Here is a 20,707-nt window from a genome sequence, read left to right on the forward strand (position 1 = left end):
AAGCGGGTGGACATCCTTTTTAGTAACAGAGTTGAGCCGTCTGTAATCCACGCAGAATCGCCATGTACCATCCTTCTTTCGGACAAGAATCACAGGGGCAGCCCAAGGACTACACGACTCTTGAATAACCCTTTTCTTTAACATCTCTTCTACCTGTTGAGTAATGACCTTGCGCTCCGCAGATGAGACACGGTATGGTTTCTGCCGGATAGGGTGAGCGGATCCTGTGTCAATCCCATGGCGAGTACGCCACTCGGGTACACTTATTTGCTCTTCTTTCTGCGCAAAGTCAAATATAGTAGCGTGCTTCGCAAGGACTTCGACCAAAGCTTGACGTTTTTCTGATGATAGCGACTTGTTTACCATACTCAGAAAGTTGGCTTCTGTATGGTACGTTGCACAAATAGGATCTACTCTCTCGTCACTTAAAGATGCAATGAAACTGGTCGCATTTTGTTCGAAGCGGGCGAGTCGCATTCCGCCGGGTAGCATAACAGGTTCATTTGAATAGTTCGACACCCATAAGGCCAATCGCCTATCACTGATCGACAGAACACAATGTGGAATGAGCACATTTTTCTTGGCGCAATTAAGAGGAATGGGCTCCACAAGAACATCAAACTTTACGGCGTCCGAGGCAGGGGCGTCAACGCGTACGGTCTTCATCGAGTTGGGCGGCAAGACAACATCCTCAATGACGGTGATAGATCCTTGACAGCACCTAGGATCGTCAGTAAATGCCGATAGCCACTGGACTACGGGACCCATCTGGTCGTCTTGCTCGTTGGGCATTACGATTGCAAGAACACGACTTTGAAGTCTGCTACAAGAGCGGTCGTCGTCATGCCGACGCTGATTGCCTTTCACGACTTCCCCTTCCGACAACCGAGTGTGACGCTGACAACTTTGATGAATATTTGGCTGTAGTGGATACTCCGTTCCCCGACCTAACAACTTTTCGAGCAGAGCAACGCAATGACAACAGTCTCGCTTCTTTCTTTATTTCCGGAACGAACGGTCAACGTGGTTTCGTCGTAAAGGATGGCGTTCTTTACAAAAAGAATTATTCTGGCGTAGGCCCTCGCCTACTTCTAGTTGTGCCTACAAGTCTTCGACAACACGTACTTCGAGCAATGCATGACGACCCAACATCTGGCCATATGGGTTTTTCTAGGACATTTTATCGCACGCAAGAACGCTTCTTCTGGCCGAAGATGCGTAAAAGTGTGACTGCATACGTTGCGAGCTGTGAGCAATGTCAACGCCACAAGCGTCCTACAACTCCGCCAGCCGGACTACTTCATCCCATAGCACCCCCGAGTTCACCATTTGACGTCGTAGGTGTCGACCTGCTCGGCCCTTTTCCGCGATCAACGAACGGCAACCGATGGATTATTGTGAGCGTTGATTACCTCACACGTTACGCCGAAACTGCGGCGATTCCTGCGGCAACGGCCACTCAAGTTTCACAGTTCATGCTGTCACACGTTATATTACGCCATGGATCCCCCCGTGTCATCATCAGTGATCGCGGGCGGCAATTTGTTGCCGATGTAGTTGAAGACCTCCTTCGTCTTGCTTCATGCCATTTTCGTCACACTACCCCGTATCACCCGCAGGCTAATGGTTTGACGGAACGAACAAATAGGACTCTCGTCAACATGATTTCCATGTATGTTGATTCTGGACACAAAACATGGGATGCGATTTTGCCATTTATAACTTTCGCCTACAACACTGCACAGCACGAAACAACGAGATACAGTCCATTTTATCTGCTCTACGCACGCAAACCCCGCACAGCTCTTGACACTATTCTTCCTTTTTCCGAGACTGATCAACCGACTCTCCCCGAAACCATTTGCCGCGCAGAAGAGGCCCGGCGCATCGCCAGTCTTCGAACTTTCGTCTAACAGAAACACTCCAAAAACCGTTACGACAGAAGTCACCGGCACGTATGGTTTGAGAAAGGGGATTTGGTGTGGCTTTGGACGCCGCTTCGCAAGCGCGGCCTCTGCCAAAAGTTTCTGGCCAACTACACCGGTCCGTTTGTTGTCTTGGAGTGTCTAAGCGATGTCACGTACGTGATATCTCAGCTGTTGTCAACTGGCCGCCGCTCAAGCAAGACCAACATCGTTCATGTTGCCCGTTTAAAACGCTATCATCATCGCAACGAAGCCTAACTCGCCCGGTGGGCATCGTCTGCAAAGGGGGAATTGCTACGATACTGAGGATGCGCGTGGAAGAAGACGAGAACAAGGTTGGCACGAGCGATGATCGGCCAGATCCCTGGACTCTCGCATTGATCATCTCCTGTAAATAAAGGCATCCATCGCACCGTAACAAGGTAATTATTCAATAATTATTTGTTGTGAAACTTATCCCTAGCATATACGAGTGGTATTGCGAACAAAAAAAACAAATTCACCTAACACTCGGCTAATTTTTGTTAAATGAAATAGGTGATTCTCTTGCGAAGGTATCGCTTTTGACACCTATCATACCTATTTTCCCTCCTACAGTACACATTACAGTGGCGCAATTTCGCACACTTAAAATCAGGCAAAATTCATCAAACCCTGCACTGACGGCTTCTCCGGAGTACAACCACTTATTTTTCTGGCGCATCGAACTGTATAATTCAAGAATGATGGAAGTTTTCATCACAAAGTTTTGTTGCCGCGTTACTTCCTTCAATTTTTACTTGCATAGATCAGGTTTATTGAATTCCCCTATGTGCATTTCCTGTAATCAAGAGGAAACGATCAGTCATTTTTATTACCTTGTCGCCGTTCCGATTTATTCAGGCGAAGCATACTAGCACCAGCTCTTCAAAAACTGACCCTGCAATTATCGCAACCTCACTTTCTTTTATTTGAAGCCTCTACACTGGGTTTCTGTCACAGGAATGTTTTATTCGCCGTTCAGGAATACATCACTGCGACTAAACAATTTTTTTGCTAAGCTATGGTCTCTCTATTTTTCCCTTATTTCCTTTTCTGCAAATTCGCAATTGGCACTTCAAATCATAAATAAATAACAAAAGTTTTTAGGAATGAAGCAATGTTGAAAGTTTCGGGCAAATTCACCTTATAATCGGCCGTAGGGTACGAGCCATTTGCAGAGGAGAACAACAACAACAACAATTCCCTGCATTGGGCAAGAGCCATGAGATGAAGAGAAGAAGAAGAAGAACATACACGAGCGTGTATGTTGTGAACCACAAAGCAGAGTCCTTTCCAACCTCATCAGCTGCATGTCCCGGCCACATAAGGATGAAGGTGGTGCAAGCTCACGTTCAAGTGGACTTTCGGCTCCGGTCAGCAGCCCGCAGGCTGAGACAACGATTCTTCTTGACGTCAATCCAGTGGTGAGCTTACCGCAGTATCGATAGAGCATTATTAATATGATAGGTTAACGTGTGGGTCAATATTGTAATTCTTAGCGTTCCGGGATCACCATCATAAGTTTCCTGCTTGTTTAAATAAATTAAAAGCCTGCTCCAAAGAATCAATCAACGTAATGCAGCTTTTCGCAAATCTCTTCATCAGGTATATCAGCAATATTTTCGTTTATCCTATAACTTGCACATGACCCAGTGTACCTTCTTATAATCTACATATCACAAAACTTCCAAGCCCATCACTGTTTTGCTCTGCGCAAAGAGAGGCTTGACATTATGTGTCTCAAGAGTACCCGTTAGGACACAATAACTAATGAACCAATAGTCGCAATGCAGGTCAGTATTTTCTAGGCTATAAGCTCAGAGAGAGTGAACAGATTATTAATTACGGAACATATCCAAGGCGAGAAACTGTGCTTAGAATAAGTACATAACGATTGAGAGTACTCGGTACTGTACTATATATGAGAGAACTAAAAGCCGTTCTTTGGGTCTCACACTTGATGAGGCCGTATCGACGAAAAATTCAGGGATTACTGAATTCAGTTATCACCCCACCACTGTGTGTTTAGAAAAACTTGGCACCATATGCACGGAGTGAATGATAGAGAGTGGGGCGAAGCATTCGTCCGTCCATTCGTTCTTGCTTCCGTCCGTCCATGCGTCCGTCTGTATGACCGTCCATGCGTCCATCCGCCCGTCCATGCGTGCGTCTGTTTGTGCATCCATCCCTGCGTTCGTCCATGATGCATCCGCCCCTGCGTCCGTTCATGCGTCCATCCATACATCTGTCTCTCTGTCCATTCCTCCATCTTTTCAACACAAGTACCACCATCTCGCATCTTTTCATCATATATTCCCTATATAGAAGCACCACCATCCAGCGGACATTCCAAGGACTAAACGAGAGGTGGCACACGCATACTTTCTTACGGCTTGCGCTTCGGGTCTACTTCTTACCTTTAACTACCTCGAGTTCATGGTATATACTAGTTCACTGTGTTCATGGCACTGCGGCCCAACGCTCGCTAAACCTTTCTAAAACCAAGGAGCGCTCGTGTCTTTCGTGTCCTTCTTGTCTCTGTGTCGTCGTTTTGTTCTCGCGTTATAACTATCGTCATGCCATACCAACTAGCCCAAGCTGCCACACTTCTAGGTTACGTACAACGAGTATTACGTAGCAACATTTTCCTGGCAGTTTGTGCTCAATGTACATGCCAATGGTTGCTAATTGGAAATGAGAGACAGGAGAATTCGACTTTTACTTTCTTATGGCTTGCGCTTCGTATCTTCTTCCCACTTTTAACCACCTCGCGTTCCTGGTATATACTAGTTCATTGTATTCATGGCACTGCGGCTCAACGCTCGCTAAACCTTTCCAAAACTAAGGAGGTTATACCCAGCGATTATAACGTAGCAACCCTTTCTTGTCAGATATATTGCTCAATGTACATGCCAATGCGGATGGCATTGCTGCTAATGCGGATCGCAGCGTGCGCGTTAACTAAAGCCGAATGCTCCTGTCTCTCATTCTCCATTAACAGCCATTGTCATGTACATTGAGCACTATTTTTTCATTGTTCAACAAAGCACAGAAGAAATCTCTCACCGGCACCGTCTTGAGGGTCAAAATGTTATACTTGTTACACACTACAATAGCTTCGAGGGTCGAATGGGTGTCGCTATATAAAGCTTCGCCCCTAAAAAGAAAAAAAAACTACTGCTCCAACTGCACACCAGTTGACTGGATCACGTGTTAGGAATTTAGTCAAAGGTGTCTAATCCGCGCAGGTGCCGCTTACGGCCGCTGTCGTTCCAAGATGCCAAGCAAGTGCTGAATTAGCGGCAGTGAAAGGTGAGAACCAGACACAAAGACCAGGCGTAAGACAGTGCGCGGGTGCCGCTCCTCTATTCCAGCCGTGCCACCTCTCGTTCAGTCCTTGGAAGGTCCTCGGGATGACAGTACTTCAATATGATCAATATATCACGAAAAGGTACTAAATGGTGGTACTGACAGACAAGCAGATGCACGGATGGACGAAAGGATAGACGGACACATGGGCGAATGCACGGATAGACAGACGCATGGGCGAATGCAGGGACGGACTCACGAATGGACGCATGGATGGACGCATGGATGGACGCATGAATGGACGCACGGAAGGACGGACGCATGGACGTATGCACGGAAGGAAGGATGCACGGACAGATGGATTCACGGACAGACGAATGGACGCGTGGAAAGACGGACGGACGCATGAACGAATGCACGGACGGTCGCAGGTATGGTCTCACAGATGGACGCACGGGTGGATGGAAGCAAGCATGAATGGACGAATACAAGCATGGATGGACTGACGGACTGACAGATGCTTCATCGCCCTAGTCATTATCTTGCACTCCATGGATATGCTGTGTTTTTTTTCCAACAGCTCTTGTCCACTTGTATACCTCATAACCCTTGTATTCGAAGAAGTAAATGCATTATATTGTATCGTATTGTATTGTATCGTACTGCATCAACCGGGACTGGTTCGGAAAGAAAACGTCTCTTAAAATTCCTCAATTTGAGTTCCTAAGATGAGCTATTATAATAGCTGTCTATAGAAGGCTGAAGTGAGTGACTGATTGAAATCCAGTTTTTTCTCTTTGAAGGTGCGATGCCCACTGCTGCTTCTCAATCTTCTCCTGTGGTTTGTGGGAGCGTTCTTCATGCTGGCCGGGGCGCTTTTTCTGGTGGAATCGTGGGAGTTTGAGGAGGACGAGCGCATCTTGGAAAACCTGGACTTTCCCGGCACGCTACTGTCGCACCTGGAGGTGCTGCTCTTTTCATTCGGGCTCGCCCTGTTCACGGTCAGCTCATGTGGATGCGTTGGGGCACTGCGCGAGAACACCTTCCTGCTCAATATGTACTCCCACGCACTCACTCTCCTGATTCTCATCAACTTCGTGCTGGGTGTTCTGGTATTCTTCGTTCCTGGTAAGAAAATGTAGCTGTCTGAGCCTTATCGGTGACACAATGACAACAGGGAAATCGGGGAATCATTTCGTGTGTTCTTCTCGACAAATATATCTTGCAATTGAGAACTTGTCATATAGTTACCCCTTTCGGCTTTTTTGCATGAAATATATAGGCTAAGTTTCATGTATTCAAAAACGGAAATGCGTTAACCACTCAATAGTATACTTCAATTGCATCGATATTGCTTGAAGGACATCATAACATGGGATGACTTTTTTTAATTCCAACTAATACCATCCACGTGTTAGCATTATTAAAAAATAAGCTACATGCAGATGCACTTTCCTTCAAAACATGAGGCGGATCATCCCTGTGCAGGGGAACAAAAGTGGTACAATCACTCGAACTACGGAATTGGTGAGTCCGGCTTTAAGCACTAACCTGGCTTGTAAACTTCCGTCGCAAATGGTTATGTGTCAACGATCGCATGTTCCTGAGTTAATACCTAAAGACCTTTGTCCACAGCTACGATGACTACTCCCAATATTCCTATTCATATTAAGTAACAACTTTTTTATTAATTAGCATTTTGCTATATTACGCATTCCATCCAAAAAGTGCCCTGTGACAATAGTGGCTGCTGCAGTGAAGGAATGCTCCGGAAGTTTTGAACATCTGGTGTTTTTTTTTTTCATGTGCGCGGACATCGCAGAGTGCACATACCTCTAACATTTCGCCTGCATGGAAATGGGAACGCTGCGGTCGGAATTGAGTAATTCGGCCTCCGTGCCATCACGGAGCACCGTAACCGCTACGCCAATGCATTGGACTCACCCATTTATTGTATATGATACGTCTTGAACGAAGAAATACCAAGACATTGTATTCAAGTTTCTTTTTAGTTATATAACAAACCTAATTTTAAACATCCTGCCAGTATGCTAAGCAATTACTGCTTTTAAGTGCGAAGCATTTCTTAGCGAACTTCGGCGACTTTGAGCATATCTATTCATCTATCTATCTATCTATCTATCTATCTATCTATCTATCTATCTATTTATCTATCTATCTATCTATCTATCTATCTATTTATCTATCTCTTTAGCTTGCGGCCTATCGATTTTAGCTCTCCTGGCCGTTTCGATAATGGTATCGATACCAAACATGCTATGACATAACATGAGTGTATGAAGAACACATTTGACTAGCCATAATATCAAGATCTAGAAGTATATGTTATTAATGTCATGATTTACATTTATAGGTCCTAAAGATCTTGCGGTGGTTTCGTTCACATGGCATGTTGCAAAACGGGTATGGTATGGGATGATAGCATCGCGAACACAAGCAGCAGACCTTAACATGAAAAATCATGATATGCGTGTCATGTAACAACATGACTACATGCCACGCTCATGATGCGCTCGCGGCCGCTTTGCTAGCATCACATATACGACAGTTGGTATTACGGGACGTGAATAGATGACGAAGGTATTATACTGCTGCAAACATAATAAACATGAAATGCGTGTCATTTAACAACATGACTACATGCCACACTCATGATGCGCTGGTGGCCGTTCCGCTAGCTCCACTTATACCAAATTTGGCATTACGGGACGTGAATGGATGATGAAGGTATTATACTGGCGCAAACATGATAAACATGAAATACCTGTAATAACAACATGACTACGTGCTACGCTCATGATGCGCTCGCGGCCGTTTCGCTAGCTTCACACGTATCAAACACCGCATTTCGCGACGCAAGCGGACGACATAGGTAAATGACACATCCAATCATGATAATCATGCAATGCCTGTCATGTGAATACATGACTACATGCCAAATTCAAGGTGCCAGTACATTTTGAGGTGAAGTGGTGCGTGTGGTCGCCGGCGTTCATTTCATCGCGTCAAGCCGGTGTTGCCACGCCAGGCGCCGGTCCTGCCATATACTCGCAGACGCGCGCCGCGCTGCTTTGCTTTGACGCATGCGCGTTTCAGCGCGTCCGGTATCCCTCCATCACAAAAAGAGGGAGACGCAGTGTTATCTGGGTAACGCATCTGCGCAAAATGCAGCGTGTCACATTTCTCGCCGGTTGCCGTCAAGCCGCGCTGATGGACGCTAGTCGCTCCGGTCACGCCTGGCGTCACACTAAAGAGTGCTCGCGTTTTGCTAACGTAGGGTCACTGTGCCCAGCGTACGCGCTCGTCAACGCTACATTGGAGTCTATTGGGCCTTCATGATGCTCTCGCGGCCGTTTTACTAGCTCCACATATACCAAATTTTGTGTTACTTGACGTCAATGGATGACGAAATATATGACTAGTGCAAACATGATAATCCTGACACACGTGTCAACTAAGAACATAACAACTTACCACGCTCATAGCGTTCTCACGGCTGTCTCGCTAGCTCCACACATACTAATTTTGGTATCACTTGACCTAAATAGATGACGAAGGTAAACGACACATCCAAACATGATAATCATAACACGGAGGTCATCTACGGCATCATTCACCTTCACCTCGTAACGTTGTGCTGATTTTAAAATGACATATGAACATTTCTCATTCGTGCTTGGAATATCACCAATTTGCACTGTAAGTGGGATCTGCCAATTTTTTTGGCGTAGAATTATTCTTGAATATTACATTACGTTTGTCTAAAGAGCACCCTAACCACCCAGATGCCAACATTTATTTGCGGTGTTCCAGCTGCGTACGAATCTTCGCCGCACACGTACCCGACAGAATTTTTCGAAACGGTGCTGCATCACTGACGCTACACATGTATGCACTTCAAAAAAGGGACTTTGCTCGTTTTGCTATTTTCTATTGTTATGCTCCTTGATGGGCCTGTCTCTTCCCGGCCGAGTGGTTCTCCTCCCCGTGCGAGAAGAAAGAGTTGCGAACTCACGTACCTTGAAACAGATAAAATAAATTCTGTTTTAGGGACGAAGTTCTTTTGCGATTCGGTGAGTATCACTTCCGTCGTAGTAGCCACCCATGCATCTCCCAATTGCGAAGCAGAGTGGTGGGCGCGTTGAAAAAGCTTGCGCTTGGATTCTTTGGCTGGTGTCTCGTCGGTATTACCTGCGTGCCGTGTGCATTCTCGAACGCGATCCGATGCATGGACGCATGCACAGACGGATAGGCACAAGGATGAATGGACGCCCGCGCGGACGGACACATGGACAGACAGACAGACAGACAGACAGAAAAACAGACAAACAGACAGACAGACAGATGGAGAGACAGACATCCATCCATCCGTCCATGTGTCCGTTCGTGTGTGGGTCCGTTCATTCGTAGATCACTCCTTCCGTGCGTCTGTCTGCCGTCTGCCCATGCGTCCGTTCACGCGTCTGTCTGTTCGTGCGTGCATCCATTCGTCCGTTTGTGTGTCCATCCGTCAGTCTATGCGTGCCTCCTTCCATCTGAGTGTTCGTCCGCCCATTCGTGAGTCCCACTCATCATCAGTCACCTTCTGGATATGCTGTGATTTTTTTTATTTTTTGGGAGTGGCATCACCAGATGGAAAAGTTGACCGCAAGCCGAACCTAATGAATTACTGAAACATTTCGAGAGGAGAACTGATTCATATATATTTTTTTAAATTTTGAGTGTTTCACACCCGCGGCTCGTAGAGCTTCCGCGGCTGGAATGGTTAATCACGACGACATTTAAAACTCAAAGCGTGCCGATATGTTAAATGTGAAAATCATCGTAGCAGACTTCTGTTTCAGAGTAATAAACAATTAGTGCAAGAACGTATCTTGGGGCCATTGAATTTTAGGGCCAGCCCATATCTTAGGGCCAGGCGGTTGCAATTTATATTGCATCATATGTTTCTTTATTGGTGTACATGCTGTATCACATGTTTTGTTTTCGTAATTATGGCTGCCTCATTATCCATCACACATTCAGTGTTCCTGCAGCTTGTGTTCCTGCAGCTTTTACACGAACCATTTTTTGATGCACTGAGCACTCAAATGCTAACTTAGAGTCAGAACGTCATGAGTGCTTCCTCACAAATTTTCCAATTGTCATGCCAGACTACGTGTGGATCTTCACTTGCTTTGATTCTACCAATTTTTTCAGGCAGCATCACGGTCGTGATAAGGACCACACTATCCGAAAGGCTGGTGGTTCAGTATCGTGATGCGCCAGACATTGAGAACTTGGTTAACGCAGTGCAGCACTACCTGAAGTGCTGCGGAATGACACACCGAAACTTTCGCGACTGGGAAAATAACATGTAAGTATCCCATTTTCCAAACCCTAACTGATTGCCGTACCTGCTGTTTCTAAACCGTAAAAAGTGCAAAGCTTATAACACAGCGATGTTCTTGTTGCTTTATAATGGCGATAAGGGGTCGTTCACTCCACAAAAATCTCTGAAAAAGGCTGGAAAATGCCAGTACACGAAGAACTTAAAGTGGTGGTTATTGTTCCTAAAAACAAAATACGGTGTGCTGGGTGCACCTTTTTTATTATTGCTGGTGGACAATAGTAAGAACGCATTTGGTAAAACCTCTTTCTTATCGCAACCCCATGCAACCGAGTTGTTTCTCATTTTACGGGGAACGTGTTAGAGCCAGGAACCTGTATAAGCTCCGAAACTTTACACAAATGAAAATGCGATGGGTAGAGTGCCAGTGGGGCTGGTCTATGGGGAGAAGATCTACTTGTTATATATTTCTGTAAAACCTGACGAATAGCAAGACCAGACATTATTTTCGACGATGTCGTAATTTTTCACACAGTTCCTAAATGGAAGCTCCTAAATCTACGAAAGAAAATTTAGTGTTCTTTCACCCGCATGAACGCGGAAAATGTAGACGGGGAAACAAACTACATCAACTTCGGTTCGTTTAGCGGAGCAACACTGCGCAGCAGCGGAAAATTACCGCCATAACTGATCCCAACTTCGACAGCTTTATGTATTTACGTGCCCGGGGCTCAAAATTTTTAGACTATTAGAACGTAAGTAGGTGGGACCATCTTTTGGCCGCAAGAAGGCAATCCTGCCATAAATAAATAAAAAATAAGCAAGAGAAAATTATATCTGAAAACATAAGTAAATGAAACGGTTCCGGTTATAAACAGAATAAACTAATTAGAAAATTAGAAACTAATTAGAAATTAGAAAGTATAGCAATAAAAAGTTTAAGGCTTTCCAGGACAATTGTTCTTCGCTTTTTATAAACACATGGGCTTCATCATAGATTATACACACTCTGCGCAGCCACGCAGTTAATGGGATGACACTGTTATTTTACCATGAAAGTCCACAGGATCTCTGCACTATATGACAATGAGTATATTTAGGAAATAGCAGTTTTCATCCAATATGAATATTTTCGTCTATTTCCTGTTCAGTTACGGCAAGGCATTGCTGTTGCTGATGACGCTTCATTCGCATGTCCTCATATTATTGTCATGAGTAGGCATGGAGCCTGTGAAAATTCTGCAGCTGTATAGCAAAATCATACGAGCTGTAAAACTACCCAAGGGCTCTGTGTATCGAAATCTGAGCACGCCATTGGCTGAGATGGCTGTACTGCACACATTGTCGTATCACTTGTTGATCAGCAAGCCAACTATTAACCGCTATATTTTTTGTTTTACATTGCCGCTACGAGATGACGCGACAGTCTGCTAGTTTACGTAGAATCGGTCAATTGCGTGTGCAGCTTTTGGAACGCAGTTTCGCAACTGGTGTGATTGAGTAACTCTGGCTGAATAGTACAATGTCTAATTTTGCACACAGATGGAGCCACTTGCCAGTTTCATGGACGCAACATTTGCGAAGGCGCAAAATTCCGTACTGTGCTCTCTCATGACTGGCTGAGGGCACACGTACCTTCCATAGCAGGCTGAACAGCTATTGAAACGGGATGTAACCGCCACCTCCCCAACACACGTGCTCATCATTTCCCCCTTCAGACACACGTACCTTTGCGGTAGCTCTGTCGTTGATTTTGTTTTTGTCGCCTGTGGAGCTGACGGGGAGAAGTGACATCATTCGAAGGCAGGGTGCTATGACGACATTCAAAGCCCACCTCTCGAGGGCAAAGCAGCTTCGACAACGAGAACGCATGGGAGCGGGGGTGTGTTCCCATTGTTTACAGGCACCTTGTTATCCAGTATGTGATTCTGATGATTTTTACATTGTTTTCTTCGTAAAAATGAACAGTGAACAGTGCAGTATTTATTTTGCATAAATTGGTTGAAAATCTGCGTGTTACACCGCAAATGTAGTCGAAAGACGATAGTCTTCCCTCTGGAGAGAGTGAACAACACGTTTATTTGATGTTCTGCGCAAAACAAAAATGGTGGAGGGTATTCTGGAGGCGCTGCGTTAGAGTGCCTCGAGCGTGTAGCGGAGGCGAACCAGTGCATCGAAGCACGTTAAGGTCCCTAGATGAAACAAGTTTCCAAGGTAGTGACACCTTACCCTTTCCTCTACGCCTATGTTCCTGAAGCGCCCCCTAGAAGGTTTAAAACTTTCATCCAAAAGCGAATGTTTGGGTTTCGTTGCTACGGTGAATAGATGTAATAGAAACAAAATGAAACGAAATAAGACGTAGAATAAACAGTTACCTTTATGAACATAAAGAGCAAGCGGGATGTATGCTACTCAACCGGCAACGTTGTGCAGTTCTATACTTTACACCACTAGCCATGGCGTCTCGCGTAGTACATTTTAGTTCCACGGCCGCGGTATTTCGTCCAGTTCTAACTAGTCCACTTCTCCGATTGTGTTTTGTTCGTGCTGTGACACAATGAACGTGCTTCTTGCTGGATCCTGTAAGTGGCCACAGGGCGTGACGTTGTGACGATTGATTACAACCGGCTTGTGCACACGCAAGAAAAAAAACTACGACCAGACTGGTACGAACACTCGTCCAGCAGTGCAATGACGTTTTTTTCAAATGTGCCCATTTGGACAATCGTGATGCCAAGTGATTATGATGCCGTGCTTGGAACTTTCTGAAAAGTGAGAGTTCTACTGGTGTGGTGTCTCGAAGCAGCGCGTTTCGGCTCAAGCGGGAACTGGTCAAGAGTGAAATGTTTCTGAAAGTGCGTTGATTACAACCTACAGCTGCTCTGTATACGTGCATACCCACATGTATTTGTACCAACTGGCATGCACTAGACACGTATTACACGCGCGCCTGGCGCTTCAATAAAAACCGACAAGTGAACTCGCATCGCAGATCCGCGTCGACATACGTTGACGGAGTTGCACGAAAGCATTCGCGTGAAATGGTTCATAATTGCACTTCATGGTGCGCTTCATCTCGGAAAGCACGAGGTAAGTTGAAGAGAGCGAAACCATTTTCTGTTGTTTACGGCAACGCAGCATTGCTGAAAAACGCAGATGTTGCATTGAACGAGCATGGCGAAACAATCTTGGTCGACTTAGCATACACCGAAACGTTCCTCTTCATCAGTTTATGTTCTGGCTACGATTTTGTCTTTGGTCACGGCGAGAATCCGGCTGGAGCCATATGCGCATGCGTACTCGTTTTGAACCTTTTGCATAATAATAAATAACACCACCAGCCATTTGCACGATCACGTGCAAGTAATGCACCAATTACAGACGCGGATGGCAGAGAAAAAGAGGAGTAATCGAGAGAGTGAGGAGGACGGCTCGAGAACAATGAGTGACGTTACCTTGTTTCATCTAGGGACCTTAAGGCACGTTAGACACGAGCGCCATCTGGCACAAGCGTCATCTTCGAAAACGAAGGCGTGCAGCCCGCGGAGAAAGGTGCGCGCCAGTCTCGGAGGTGATAAGGTGTTTAACACAAAGCGACGGGCAGGTGCCACATGCGTGACGTCATAGCAAAGCGTTGGAAACACCTTTTTGAGCATCGTGTGGCACTGTTAGTGCAGCGCAATAAACGCTAACTTCCTTAGTGTTTCTTGTGTATGCCTCTTGCAGTATAAAGGCAGACATACAAAACTTCGAAGTGTTGTTATGGCGCCTCAGATGTGCAAAGTAATTGCTATTTAATTGACGATCGCACAGCTATGAACGATAAACATTGAGCAATATTGGTTGGCGCTGCGAACGAGGTTGGCCGTTTGGTGCCGTTTGAGGTATCGTTAGGGCAGACAAACAGACAATTGTACAGACAGAAAGACCAAAATTTTTCTGTCGAAGGTCTTCAAGAAAGACTATCGTCTTCAAAAAAGCAAGATGCACCGTTTGTATTTAATGTTATTTATGCTGTCTGGCCCCTAAACCACCCACAGGATAAAATTTATTCATGACGCTGCAGTTGTACACGACTCTAAAGCGAACGATTTCATCGACTCATCTATCCAGTTGTATGAATTATTTTGCTCAGCGTTCGAAGTGAAAATGCCACGAGCACGTGCATCTACTAACAGAAATTGACGCTAGCATGATCATTAGTGGTGATTTAGGGGCCCATCATTTAGTTTGTTTGTGTGTTTTTTGTTGTCTATAAATACAAACTTATTGTAGGGTTATAAGTACAGAGCTTAGCTGCAAAAATTGTTTGACGTGCTAGTTCTACAAACACCTTGTTTTAGCAGCTACTTCCACTGTAACCGGTCCAACCCGAGCCACGAGCGCTGCTCGGTGCCGCCATCGTGCTGTCGCGCGGACTCCAGTTACACGGGCATCTTCTGCGGACGCGATGTGCTGAACCTGTCCGACCACGAGGCTTGGTTCCGCGTGCATACGGGAAGTTGCCCGGACGCGGCTAATCGCTTTCTAAAGGAGCACGTCATTATCATTGGCGGCGTCTGTCTCATCGCCGTCATCGTGTTGGCCTTCATCGATATGATCACGAACGCCGTGATCGATGAGATTGACATCATCCGCAAGTTATACGACCACGTGAGGTCTGCTTACAGTGGGACGCCATATAGCCAACAATCTGAATTGCAAAATCGGGAATTCGTTTAAGATCCAATTTTCTTCCCGGAGCCATCTAATACACTAACGTGGCGTTCTTCTTTGACCTCAAGGTTTCATTTGCTTATATATTTTTGATGTGATGACACTCAAACTTATATAAAGAAGGAAACCATATACTGTATAATGGCGCAGAGAACATATATACATCGTGATGTGTGCAGTATTTTTGTGCGTATGCTGTGTCTTTTAAAAAGATCGGCAGATACCACGTACCCCGCTAAATGGTGTTATGCTAAGTAAGCCGGCGTAAGGTGAATATGTTTTATTTTTTTGATGACCGAGATTTTATCAAGTGGCGGTAAATATATCTACAAATACACGCACACACATGCGTTAAACAGCTGCAGAAGTTTCATATTAGCAGTTGAGTGCAGTAGTGTAACGATGCCAACAGCAACATAGATATTAGCAACACCGGAAGATGGTAAGCTGATATGAAGCGCTGGTGTTTGTGCTGGTGCGCGCGAGGATGATAGCTCTCAATACTGCTACACAAATCAAGTTCAGCGGATGGCGCCTAACTACAATTTACGGTAACGTGACAAGATGGCTGTATTATAGGAGTACATATGTATAAAAGTGAATAGCCAGTACTGCACCCACAATTGACGCTGCACGAACCTTAGGGCCTATTTGAAAAGTATACTCGAGACCTGACGTGGTTCTGTGTAGGATACTTCGTTGCCACGCAGAATGCTAGGGTCCGATTGCAGCTGGGACACAATGACATTTACTGTTCAAATTGATTCGGTGAACGCTGTCTATGGCAGGTTTTCCGAAAGCTCAAGCGTTAATGTTACCCATGTGTGTTCTCAGAACTCCTGAGTAGATATAAAACGTGTATCGTCATTCAGGCATACCCGCATCCAAGTGCACATACCCGCCCCCCGGTATGTGCGACTGTTTTTCCGAAAGTGACGACGTACATGACGAGATTGTGACGAGATTCTGTGTTGCGTGTGAAGCGCTACCCCGTAGCAGTCTTCGTACTCATGTGCCTGATCTTCGACGACCGCAGTCTGTGCTAGACGTTGTAGTTGTACTGTGAGTGCTGCTTGTAGTAAAGTGCAAGTGTTTGTACAATAAGATGCCACTTTCCTAAATTGACCTTTGGTCATTCTGTTCTTGTACACCGCAATTCGAGAATATTCTGGGTCTGCATTGATATTTTGCAGGAAAAAGCGCACAAGAAACGAAGACGAAGTTGGAGGCAAGGCAAATAGCACTGTTTAAATTTTTCTTTTTTTGTCATCTTTTTTCGTCTGTTCCAGAAATGAATACGCACCAACTTACCATTTAACACAGTTAGATGAGTGGCAGCAGTGTTGCCGTGGCACATTGAGCCCCTTAACACCCCCGCATCGCAAACAATTTATATTTGCCATGGCATCCCGAAATCACACGCGACCACAAGTTCATGCCCCACTTCAAGTGGGGCTTGAACTTGTCCCCCTCCCCCCTTAAAAAAATATTCTGCCAACGCCCCCGGTAAGTGGTGCTATCGTTTCGGTAGGCTGGACAAGTGACAATTTGTAAGCCTATAAAAAACAATGGAACGATGTACAGTTAAAAATGAGTGCGTGTGATATTACCGATACCATTTTGCTGTTGAAGCAAAGACAGCTTCTCTGCTATTTCGGCCACTACACGCACAAAATAATGTTCATCAGCAAGGTCCCTGGAAACGTGAACACGTATGGTGCAAGATAAGTTTAGTGATAAGCAACTTTCAGCGGCGCGACCACTGCGAAATGGGAATAAAGCTTCTGTGTGGTGCCTGATTTCTGTCGATCTATCAAGCACCACTCAAGAATATCGCAAGGGCGAAAATCGCCGCGTAGCGTATAGAGAGAAAGAGGGGAAAATGACCCCACCTCTCCGAAGGGCATCTTCTATATGGCCTATACGGCCTTTTCTATACGACGCTTTGACTCCTTGCTGCCCTTTCTCACTCAATATGCCGGTGAAGCCATCGCGTGAGCCGTCGACGCACGCCAGTTCATCTGCGACTGTCTAAAGGCCTCACAGGAGCACTAAAGGCAGCTCCACGATTCTCATCGTCAAAACGTGCACTTTTCGCCATGTTCCCTTGTCCTTCTGTGGTCACCTACTCGGCGCGTTGGTGTTTCTCAAAAACTGCTCGGTAAACTGGACCATACGCGTCATTTGCCACGTGACTGACATTACATATGACATCGTTCCAGCCGATCGAACGTTGTTATCGTCCGCTTCGAGCAACACCATGCACATAGCTCGACTCAAGCCTTATCAACATCCTTCGACCGCATGCATGTAGACCAAGCTCTGAAACGGAGCTTACACTGCGGGGGGGGGGGGGGGTGATACAGAACAGCTGTCGCAGCTTTGGTGCATGAAAGTGAAGGACAACGACGGTTGCTGGCTGTTGTTGGGCTGGTGTCATCTCGTTCACCCATAACTCCGAATAATTAAATGACCTACCGGTAACATTATTATACAAATACTCTAAACTTCGTGTGGCTTTGAAGAAAACCGCATACTTTGTACGCTCTAAAAATATGGCTTTTATTTCTTCCACTGTCCTCTCAGAGCGTTGTTGGTAAAGTGCAGTACTCTATGAAGTAGTTCCCTTGATAAGTTCCTTCTAAGGTTCGTTTCTAAGCGTCCGTCCTGTTCATCGTGTTGCCAGTCGCAGAAGAGCAACTTTGTTACGTCTTAACACTTCACCTGTAGGCGGGCTTACCACGAGCATTGACGTCGTTCATAGCATCCATTCATACCAAACAAAGCTGTGCAACCTCTGGAACGCTCTTCTTCCGCCAGGATATGGCTACACGTTACCCAGTTTCGTTCGTCCCATGAATAATCGCGGTGAGCTAAAGGGAACACACGACGCGTGTTGTGTTTCCTTCTGGTCAGGCAGTAGGCTTTGATAACTGTAATATTCCACAACAGGGCGGCCTTATGCCAAGTTAGGCTTCCTATCATCATGCTCTTCTGGCTGTCGCATCGCTTTCTCTGGTAACACTCACTGTTAGTATGCGCCTTAGAGTCCTGCGAATGTCTGCTGGATGCCGATCGGTGATTTGCAGATGAACAGTGGACGACCGAGAAATCCGGAAGCGGTTGTCCAGTGGACGGCCATCGGTGTTTAAATGCCCATTATGTAACTACCACAGCTGCCACGCGCATCTGTGACCACAGAGGTTTTGTTATTTCTTAATGATTGACGTTAGCCTGCGAGAGGTAGAAGAATGACTAAGTGTCATTGTGAATGCATCCACGTCAAGAAATAATCTAACTGCCTAACAATAACGGACATTGCGCAAGCTCTTTTATATCATGATATATTGAACTACTTCTGCAAAGACACGTTTTACTTTTGTGTTATTCTATTCCTTTAAGGGAGGGATAAATCATGTTTTTTTTTCTCAGGTTAGTACCATATACCACCTAACCCCTTCGCTGCACCAACGATGAATAGCGGATGCATATTCTCTCGCTGACGAAGTGCGGCGTCCATGGTCAGCCAAGTTCCCCAGCACGGTTATACCGATGAACACGTCTTTCAAAGTAAACCTGAAAGTTCACTGTGTCAACGAAGAACGTACAATTTCATCATCATAAGCGTGAGCACTGTTCTCTTTTAAAAACGGGATGAGGGGGGGGGGGCGAAAGCAAAGTGCAACTACCCCTTAATGCTGATTTATTAGGCCAACTTTGCGCCCCCTGCCGTCTCAAGTGACTTGGCAGACGTCCGTCCCTGTCCTGCTCCCCCCCCCCCCCACCATGCAGACACCTATGCGTATGTTCGTAAACTACATCGACTGCATGGCGCAAAGCAAAGTTTTAATGTCGACGCATTCGAAAGATTCCTACGCTTTCGCTCGCAGTATACTTGCTTGTTATAAAAAATAATTTGTTTTCTTGAAGGTGAAAAGCGCCGCACCAGCTATTTCGCCGAGAGCAGTCAATCCAGCTTATGGCCGGCCGCTACAGGAACTGCCTCAGGATCGAAGATAAATTTTAAAAAGTATTGTTTCAGCCGCAGCAAGTTAAATTGAACCCCTCTTCTCAGCTCCCATTACAATGTCTCACAAATGCCAAATCAGGAGCTTACGTGACAATCGTGAATTTTTAAGGGTGAAGCTGCTTAGGCCATGGATTGTTGCCTCGTCCGTATGTAGTATGCAGCCACCTCTAGATTATGCCTTCCTAAATAGTCGGCGTTGCGTGTATATGTCCCCTGGAATATAACTATATTTCATTATAGTTTTCACAGCATATCCACAGAGTGAATGATGATGAGTGGGGCGAAGTGTCCGTCCGTCGACTCGTCTTTCCGACCGTCCGTTCGCCCGTCCGTCCGTGTTTTCTGTCCACCCGTCCATGCGTACGCCTATCCGTCTGTCCGTGCATGACTACGTGCATACGTCAGTCCATGTGTCCGTGCTTCTGGCCGTCCGTCCGTTGATTCGTTCTTGCTTCTGTCCGTCCATGCATCAATTTATTCATGCGTCCATCCATCCGTCCATGCGTCCGTTCATTCGGATGCACGGACAAACGAATGGAAGCACGAGTGGACGAACAGATGAATGGATGCTTCGCCCCACTCGTCATTATTTTCTCTGTGGATATGCTGGGATTTTTTATTCACTAATCACGCCTCTCTCAAGAGAGCCAAGCATCCTAAGCTGGCTGTGTTGGAGTTTCTGGACGCCTAGAACATACACTTTACTTAATTTGCCAGCTGCGTTGTCAAAAAAGATAGTTTTGAAAGAGTGTATAACCAGGAGTATATGGCTGTCATGATTAGTACAAGAATAAATGTATAGCCTCCGTGAAATGAGTGCCATGCTGGGCGGCACACCACACCGTACCGTTCGCAACACAAGAGTAGTGCCTGTAAATGTTTGTCAGACTCAGTATGTGCCCATAGATCTGTTACGTCCATTTTCTAAAGGCAATGGCATTGTTCTTTGATGATTCGTAGTTGTCGAAGGTTACATCTGGTGAAGCCGGCTAATCCAATAGAAGGCAGTACAACCCGTTGCAATCCCTAAGGCCGTTGCTAGCTGTCCTGTGCCACGATGCTGTACTTTGTTGCTTGCGCTTCGAAACGTGTTCAGTCTAACGAAAACATGCATTAGTTAGCACCCGTCAACGAAACAAGAAAATGCCACCCGCACCTTCCCACGAGGGTAACTGGAGTAAATGCGTCGCGGAGTGGTGGGGGTATTGCATGAATGTTGCGCAATTGGTATGGTTTCGGAATGCCTTACTGTTATTTCGTCGTTATTATCCTTCTTTATTGAATGAAGGAAAAGCGTTGCCTTCAACGTTAAGCTAAATCCAAATTGATTGATCTGTCTGGTTTAACGTCCCAAAA

At 45.7% G+C, this 20,707-nt stretch overlaps 1 protein-coding gene across 1 annotated transcript; it reads left to right on the forward strand.

The window, feature by feature from the left end:
- The first annotated feature begins 3,733 nt into the window (after positions 1–3,733).
- LOC119187915 (tetraspanin-33) lies at positions 3,734–16,367 on the forward strand. The gene is made up of 5 exons (XM_075894587.1): positions 3,734–3,739; positions 6,059–6,383; positions 10,476–10,632; positions 14,949–15,258; positions 16,305–16,367. The coding sequence occupies exons 1-5, from the start codon at positions 3,734–3,736 to the stop codon at positions 16,365–16,367; spliced, it is 861 nt and encodes a 286-aa protein (XP_075750702.1).
- The last annotated feature ends 4,340 nt before the right edge of the window (positions 16,368–20,707 follow it).

Source organism: Rhipicephalus microplus, chromosome 5, assembly GCF_043290135.1.
Source record: "Rhipicephalus microplus isolate Deutch F79 chromosome 5, USDA_Rmic, whole genome shotgun sequence".
Taxonomy (NCBI): Eukaryota; Metazoa; Arthropoda; class Arachnida; order Ixodida; family Ixodidae; genus Rhipicephalus; species Rhipicephalus microplus.